This window comes from Bidens hawaiensis, unplaced genomic scaffold, assembly GCF_021521415.1.
Source record: "Bidens hawaiensis isolate Kalapana, Puna unplaced genomic scaffold, B.hawaiensis_p1.1 tig00000697_1, whole genome shotgun sequence".
Classification (NCBI taxonomy): domain Eukaryota; kingdom Viridiplantae; phylum Streptophyta; class Magnoliopsida; order Asterales; family Asteraceae; genus Bidens; species Bidens hawaiensis.
Window position 1 is genome coordinate 2,982,853 of NW_027491041.1, and position 9,172 is coordinate 2,992,024.

General features: G+C 36.3%; 1 protein-coding gene across 1 annotated transcript; it reads left to right on the forward strand.

The window, feature by feature from the left end:
• Positions 1-4,979: 4,979 nt before the first annotated feature.
• LOC143531475 (uncharacterized) lies at positions 4,980-5,442 on the forward strand. Its single transcript, XM_077026765.1, has 2 exons — positions 4,980-5,367; positions 5,432-5,442. Exons 1-2 carry the CDS (start codon positions 4,980-4,982, stop codon positions 5,440-5,442), a joined length of 399 nt encoding a protein of 132 aa, XP_076882880.1.
• Positions 5,443-9,172: the final 3,730 nt, after the last annotated feature.

Below are 9,172 nucleotides of genomic sequence, written 5' to 3' on the forward strand. Positions count from 1 at the left end.
GTTCTTCATTTATGTCATATCATTAAATATTACAATTTGGAACAACCATAACCCTTTTTGACCCCACACGTTTAGATCCGTACCAATTTAATAGTCTTTTAAAACAAATTGTTTCGACTAGACTCAGAACTGAAAATTGTTATATGTTGTTGGCGGGCACAAAATTCATTGGCTGAAAATCTTTTATCTATAAGTAATCCTCTAGGTAACAAAATAAAACAACAAATTAAAAAAACAATAATAATAATAAATGATATTAAATCAAAGAAAAATTTTGTCACCTACCATTTGTAGAGGGGTAAGGCAGCCATCGTTTCTAGGATCTTCACTGGAGTAAAACTGATTATATTATCGTGAGGGAGTTAACAATGAAAGACCTTAACATTTGATAAAAGAAAAGTAGTATTAAAAAAGATAATAATAATAATAATAATAATAATAATAATAATAATAATAATAATAAAACTCACATATCAATAAAATGAATCAAATCACAGTACCATTAGGATCTCATTAAAAAGTGGTGTTTCCATTGTTCATGTTAGTCTTGAAGAAATCATGACATATAAATTATTTGATTCGAAAGATAATCTAAATTTAGAATTCATATTATTTATAAAAAATAGTCATATTATAATATTAAATTTAAAATAAGTTTGTTAAAAACGATAATATATTGATATTAAAAAACATATTAATTATAGAAAGTCATATTATTAAAAAAATTAGTCAAACTATAACATTAAATTTAAAAATAAGTTTGTTAAAAATGCTAATAGATTCGTATTAAATGGTAAACACCTAGTCATTTTCGGTTACATATTATTTACAAAATAATTTAGTTAATTATAGTAAAACTAGATTTTATCCCCCGTATTACGGAGGTTGTTTTATATTTTCGTATTTTTAATATTTATTTTTTGGATTTTAATTTTCTTTATTATAAGAAAGCTAATAATATACTTAGGGTTTGATGATGAAAGGGTTTCATAAATAAATGATATGTTATAACCCGTTTAAAAGGTATCTGGATTTGGTAACCCATGACCCGTTATGTTTTTTACTATAAAATTGTTTATTAATTATAAATAATATATTTTTCTTTTTAAATTGAATATTAAATTTTAGTATATCCCTATTTTATAGGATTTTCATATCAAATAATTGGTAAGATTATTTTTTAATTTAATGAGATGTTATAACCCGTTTAAGAGCTATCTGGTTTTGGTAAGACCTATACCCATAAATTTGGGTTAAATCAATGAGAGGCCTCTATGGTGGCTTCCATAAAAGGGGGGAACGACCACATCGCGACACGTAGGATTTTAGGGTTTTCGTTTATATATATTATAGATATTAAGTATTTAATAATATAGTTAATATATACTTTTTAATTGGTAGCTAACTACGGTAGTGATTTAAATTAATAACACAGATTAATACAAAAGTTACATATAAAAAAATTGAATTTTGAATTTAGTATAGTTGGAAATAGGTGACATAGCATCTATTTGGCATTAACATTCTATATGGAGACCCTAGAATAATGTCGTGTGCAAACTATTGTTTGTTAAAAAAAAAAACCAACTATGCAAAACAATCATACTGTTTGGCAGGAGCAAATAGGTCAATTCAATGGCTTCTTGATTTCCAACATACAACTACCGGATATAAATTTTCAAATCGTGTAAAAGTTAAATAAAAAAAGACGAAAAATGAATATTGACTAAAAGTATGATCTTCTAAATGGTTAAATGAAGAAGATCATTTGAAATGAATCCATAAAATTAAGTGTTAAAATTTAAATTCAAAACATTCCAAGATATGTTTGGAATATACGAAGTTTTAAAACACAAATATTTCATTTATTAAAATTTAGACATTTCATAACTCTTCTTATTATTATATAAAATATTAATTACCTTAAATACACCATTATTCTTAAAAATAAAATACGCACTAATTTTTTTTTATTTAATTTGTGAGAAGAGCTGAAAAAAATACCTAAACATACCATTTTTAAATTTCAAAATCAAGTTATTTGAGATAAATATGAAATACCTAAATATTTAAAGGTAATATATTTAATTTCTTATAATTGTTACTATAAACAACATTACCATAAAAAAAATTAGACACCGAACCAAAATAAAAACTGTAAAAACATAAACGAAATTAAAAACAAAAATCTGCAAAATAGAATAAGAAAGATCAAATATTGCCCAAGATAAGTTGAGAAGTCAACTATTTGAAGATGTGACTCAAATTAAATGAGATTGGGAGCAGTTGGTTAGTGATGTCGTTATGGATGATGAAGTGATAGATGAGGTCCAAGGGTTTTTAGAGAACGAATTTGAGGAGGAGGTTATGGAGACTAATACCACACCAATTCCTCCGGTTACTGAAGAGACAGTGAATATATTAGTTGTGGTTGCTGATGAGGATGCTGAGAGAGAGATGGTGTTGAACTTTTGGAGTATATTATTGAATATGTGGACCCAGTTGAAGGCAAAGTACCTTTCGAGAAATCAGGGACAGAAATAGTCCCAAGGTATCAAGATTATTCCCGGTTACATATTACTCAAATTCACAAATTTGAGGATGTTGGTTTGAACTCGAAGAAGAGGAAGGTGGAGATGAAGGATTGTGGCAGAATAGCAACAAGTGAGCCCATATTGGTTCTACTGACATTTCAAGCATAAGGAAGAAGGTATGGACACAACACCTTAACTACCAAGCATACTTTGAGAACTTGGTGAGAAAATGTTTGGTTCGTCCCCGATCAACATTTGATGCTTCGAAGATTAGAAAGATGTTAAGGGCTAGATGTGTTAACTATAAGGCGTGTGTGGGAAATTCAAGGGGAAAATGTGCATTCACACCGACCCATATTAGTTCATTGGACATGCTGAAAATGACAGGGGAAGAAAAGCCGAGGCATGCTAATTACCGAGCTTCCTTGGGAAATTCAGTAGGTAAATGCCCCATCAGACCACCATAACCTCAAAAATGAGGTAAAGGTCCGGCTGAAAACCTTAACAAAAACTTAACGCTGACCGGGAGGCAACCCGGCCTTTTATTTTATTTTGTGTTGCTTTCTGTATTTTTTTTTCTATTTTCGTGTTACTTTTTATTTGTTTTAACAATTATAGTAAACCCAAAGTGTGGGGAAGCTCATGGTGGTCTAGTCAATATCTATTGGAGCATCAATTGTCACATATACTTCAAGGAGTGCGGGTCAAGGTTGTAAAGTACTTGTTAGGCTTCAACTTTTCGGTATTCTAAACAGGCGATGTATCCTCCAAAGCAATAGGTATCCTTAACATATTGTTGTACAAACGATTCAGCCTCTTTTATTTGATGTTTACCAGGTCATACAACGTTCACACGTCTTCCTGAAGACTCGAACCACTCTCAACAGTCGTATAAAAAACGTGCTTCATGAGGGAGTAACGGCTATAGTGGACTTAGTATAGCTTTTCCTGATTTGTAGGGAATTTAGTTACTCTTTATTTTCTATAAATGGAGCACTTATCTGGATTAAATCATACACAATACAATCGCAATACTCTGTAACACGATCCAGAAAGAAAGCTTCATGTAACCTTTTTCGATTATTAATAAACTGGTGGTGATAGTTTTCACCGCCCGGGGTTTTTTTCTTGTTATCCTCAGGATAACGAACAAATCCTTGTGTCATTGCATTTACGTTCATTTCATTCAAGCACCATACCTCACTTACTAATTTTGTTACGAAATTACGCTTGTTGATTTTTACCCAAAACAATTTGGCGCCCACCGTGGGGCAATCGTTGCTTCAATCTTTCAAAACCGTTTACGTAGTCCTCAATCATTTTCATCCCTTCATCATGTATTCGCAACCAAAAAGCAGTTCCGTCTTTGCTCCAGTTGTCAGCACTGCTTCAAATGTCAACCCTGGTCCTCCGCCAATTCCGAAGAAAAACACTTAGCCCAGAGGATAACTTCCAACATACTCGGGAACCTCTACACGGGTAGATCCGGCTATTTCTAACAATGATATTCTTTCTTTAATGAAAAGGGTAAAAACTCAGATGGAGCAGCAAGAAAAGACCAACCTAAAGTTATTCAAAGAGATTGATGGGATCAAAAAGAAGCCATGGTAGGAGGCTACTCCGATCATGCCCAGAGCCCTTGATTTTGATTCTCCAGGATCATCTATCCTTCAGGATCATAGATCCTTGGGGAAGCAGCCAGCGAGGGTTTCATCTCAACAACAGTCAGGATACGGGGGCAATTATTCTCCGGTATCCTTAGAATCATCTAGACCCATGAGGCTAGATTCCATCAACATGCTGCCTCATTCAACCATGCCAGCCGGCTTATTCTCGTCGGGATCTCCCATAGTATCCTCAGAAGTACATGCGGAGGATGATATCCCTATGCAAACGTCACCTTATCCTGAAGCTACTTTCACTGGAGCTACAAGTCGTCAAAGCTCAGGATACCAGATGCCTAGCCATGATCTTGGTAACAGTTTACTTAATGCAAATTTATATACTAACCGTGGATCTGTGCAGGATATGGGGATGTCCCTTGAAATAGCAAGAGAATTGAAAAATATGAAGGATATGATTTCCAATATCCTTGGGATAATATGTCCAATAGCAGAAGTTCCCTCAGGGAGCCACAGGTTATCCAGATTCACCTGGCCCATATGCGACGTGGAGATCCTTAAAAGATTCCAAATTCCTAGCGTGAAGTTGTATGACGGAACTACGGATCCTGAGGAACACGTAGCCCAATATAGGGAAATGATGGAAATCAATCCCATTCCCGTCAACATCAAAGAAGCTTGCTTATGCAAAGGATTCAGTTCAACACTAACAGGACCGGCTCTCAAGTGGTTATTGAGTATTCCTTCCAATACTATTACTTCATTTGGTCATTTGATTAACTTGTTCAATAATCAGTTTTCTTGTAGTAGATCCTTTGAGAAAATGACAGGTGACTTATACAGAGTGGTTCATAATAATAATGAATCCTTAAGGGATTACATAACTAGATTTAGTAGGGAAGCTTTGGACATCCCCAACCTCAATATGGCAGCTACTGTCGAAGCTCTCAAAATGGGATTAAAGAAGGATTCTCCGTTCTATGACGATCTTGTCATGACGCCATGCAGGAATCTCGATGAAGTCAGAAATAGGGATTTAAGATACATAAGGCTGGAGGATGACAAGAAGGCTCATGGAAGTCTAATTATTCCAAAATACGAGTCTACCAATAGAAATTCAGATTCCCCACAAAAATTCCCCAGACCTAAGCCTTATTCCAAACAAGATAGTCCCAGAATAAATGTTGTGGAAGAAGACGAGATGATGAAGAGTATCCTAAACTTTCTGAATATTGTTTTAACATTGATATAAGTGATGTGATATGTGCCATGCAGGATTTAGGTGACAAAGCTAGATGACCCAAGAAAAATGAAACGTCCGGATCCAACAAAGGCAAGTCCAAATGGTGTGCATACCACGAAGACTTAGGCCATCGCACTGATGATTGTATAGCACTTTGGAAGGAAATAGGATACCTACTCAACAAAAGATACATGAAAGAGTTGTTTGGAAAGAACCAGAACAAGAATCGAGATCCTACCAAGATACCCGAAAGGGTGGCTTCTCCACCACCCGAAGCAAAGGTCATTGCCTCTGTCTCTGGAGGATCAGACATCTATGGAACTTCATATTCAGCGGCCAAGAAGCGTGCCAGAGAAACAAATATGGATAACGGAGAGAGAGCTCTCCGTACCTCCCTGTTGACTACCCAAAGGACTATATTTTAAAGAAGAGGATCGATGTGATCTTCAGGATCCCCACCATGATGGTTTGGTAATTATTTTATGTATAGCTAACTGTTTTGTGCGCAGGATAGTTATTGATGGCGGGAGCTCCGTGAACATTATTCAACTAGATGCTTTGAAGAAAATGGATATCTCAGAATCTGATATTATCCCGAGATCCTCAGTCCTTGTAAGATTCAATGGAGAGACCAAGAACACATTGGGAGATATCAAATTTCCAGTATACATAGAAGGAGTAAACTCTCTACAAAAATTTTGTGTAATTGACTCATTATCTTGTTGTAATGTGATCTTAGGCAGGCCTTTGATCCATGACATGAAGGCAGTATCCTCAGCATACCATCAATGTGTAAAACTTCCAAGTCCTTGGGGAGTTATCAAGATAGAAAGTGAGCAACAAGACGCAAAAGATTGTTATGCATCATCAATGAAGTCGGCCGCAAAACCTACTCCAGCATAGCAATCACAAAAACAACCAGGGAAGGTCCTGCAAGCTAGGGAACAAGATGTGAAGGAAGTATCCTTGGATCCTCAGGATACAGAGATCAAAGTTTTGTTAGGATCAAGTATGCCTGAGGATATTGAGCAGGGATTGATATCCTTCTTAAAGAAAATAGCTTCCACCTTCGCCTGGAAACATGAGGATATGACAGGTATCTCTAAATCTATCATTACTCATAAACTTGGTATAGATAGCTCTTTCAGGCCGGTGCATTAAAAATGAAGAAAATTTGCTCCTGAAAGAAACATCATCATACAAGAAGTGGAGAAACTACTCAAAACTAAGATGATAAGAGAGGTCCATTATCCCAGATGGTTGGCCAATTTGGTGGTAGTGCAGAAAAAGAATGGGAAATGGAGAGTATGTGTGGACTTCACAGACCAAAATAACGTGTGTCCCAAGGATCCCTTTCCACTCCCACATATCAATTCAATGGTAGATGCTACTTCTGGTCACGAGATACTAACCTTCATGGATGCATCCTCGGGATTCCAACAAATTCGAATGGAGCCATCAGATCAAGAGGTTACAGCCTTTATGACACCCACTGGTACATATTATTATATTGCAATACCTTTTGGACTAAAAAATGCAGGTGCAACATACCAAAGGCTGGTCAACATGATGCTCAAAGACCAACTGGGGGACACGATGGAAGTCTACATAGACGACATGGTGGTGAAATCAAGAAGAGCTGAGGATCACCTTAAAGACTTGGCAACAACATTTGATATACTGGATAAGTACAACATGAAGTTAATTTCTGCCAAGTGCCACTTTAGAGTTAACGCAGGAAAATTCCTAGGATACATGGTCACTAAAAGGGGAATAGAAGCAAGCCCCGAGCAGATCAAAGCTATCCTAGATATCTAATCACCAAGAACCGTCAAAAATGTCCAAAGGTTAACTGGGAGAATAGTAGCTCTCAACAGGTTTATCTCAAGATCCTCAGAAAAATGCAAAGTTTCTATGATATCCTGAGGAAGAATCAGAAGTTCGAATGGGGAGATAAGCAAGAAAGAGCGATGCTATCGTTGAAGGAATACTTATCCTCAGCATCACTCTTGATGAAACCAGTTGATGGTGAACCACTATCCTTATACTTAGTAGTTTCATGGAGTGCAATAACCGCTGTCCTAGTCAAGGATCACTAAGGTCAACAACATCCGGTATACTATGTAAGTAAAAGCCTATTAGATGCTGAATCCAGGTACTTTTATCTTGAAAAACTGATTTTGGCACTTATAATGGCTTCTACCAAATTAAGACATTATTTGGAAACTCATATTATTCATGTAAAAACAAACTATCCTATTAAGGTTGTTTTGAGAAAATCAGAAATGTCAGGTAGGATGGCAAAGTGGGCTGTGAAACTTAGTGCGTACGACATTTTGTATGAACCAAGGACGGCCATCAAATCTAAGGCACTTGCCGACTATGTGGCATATTTTAGACAGGATATCCTTGAAGAAGTAGAAAAAGAAGTTGAACAATTGGACGTCAAGGAGAATTGGACTTTGCACACAGATGGAGCCTCTAACATAAGAGCAACAGGTTTAGGTATCCTGCTAAAATTGCCACAGGGGGACATTATCTTGTGAATTTCAGGCTATTAATAATGAGGCTGAATATGAAGCCTTAATAGCAGGATTACAATTAGCTAAAGATATGAAGGTCAGTTATCTTCAGGTTTATGTTGATTCCTTATTATTAGCTAACCATTTTAATGGCACTTATGCAGTAAATGCAGAAAAGTTAGCCAAATATGTAGAAATTGTTAAACAATTAGCTATGTGTTTCGAGATTTTTGATATAGTACAGGTACCTAGAGAAGAAAACGCTGAAGCAGATGCCTTAGCAAACTTAGCATCAGCCCTTAAGATACCAGATGACATAAAGATACCTATTGTACATATCCTCACCCCAGCAACAAAAGAAAACCACGAAGTCATGGACACTTCAAATTCTGAAGATAATCCAGTATCTTGGAACCGTCCGATAGTACGGTATCTCCAGGATAACGAGATCCCAGAAGGAGAAAATCCTAGAGCTTTTCGAATGAAGGTAACTCAATATATTATCCTAAACAATATTTTATACAGAAAGTTACTTGCAGGTCCATACTTGAGGTGCTTGGAACATCATGAAATACAAGAAGTCCTCAAGGATATACACGAAGGTGATTGTGGAAACCACACTGGGGCAGAGCCTTAGTATCCAAGATACTAAGAATAGGTTATTTCTGGCCAACAATGAAGAAGGATGCAATGGATTTCTCCAGGAATTGTGATGCTTGTCAAAGACATAGCAACATCCTGCATCAACCAACTGAACCACTACATCCTATTATATCCCTCGTGGCCATTTATGAAATGGGGAATGGATATTGTGGGAAAGCTGACCAAGGCTCTTGGTGGAAAAGTCTTTATGTTGGCCATGACAGATTATTTCTCCAAGTGGATCGAAGCTGAAGCATTTATCCAAGTTAGGGAGAAAGAAGTGATCTCCTTTATCAAACGCAATATCCAACAAGATTCGGCATCCCGGCAGAGATCATTTGTGATAATGGTTCACAGTTCATTGGTAGCAGGACAACCAACTTTTGTGAAAGTTGGGGAATCAAGATGATAACTTCAACGCCAGCACATCCTCAAGCCAATGGTCAAGCTGAACCAAGCAATAAGATCATCATCAACAATTTGAAGAAAAAGTTGGGATCCAAGAAAGGAAAATGGGCTGAAGAATTGCCACTCGTACTTTGGCCTGATAGGACTACTTCAAAAAATGCAACGGGTCAAACACCTTTCTCTTTGGTGTTTGGGGCCGAA

Excerpts from the sequence above, each read along its gene's own strand:
- LOC143531475 (XM_077026765.1), top strand. The coding sequence starts at position 4,980 with ATGACAGGTGACTTATACAGAGTGGTTCATAATAATAATGAATCCTTA.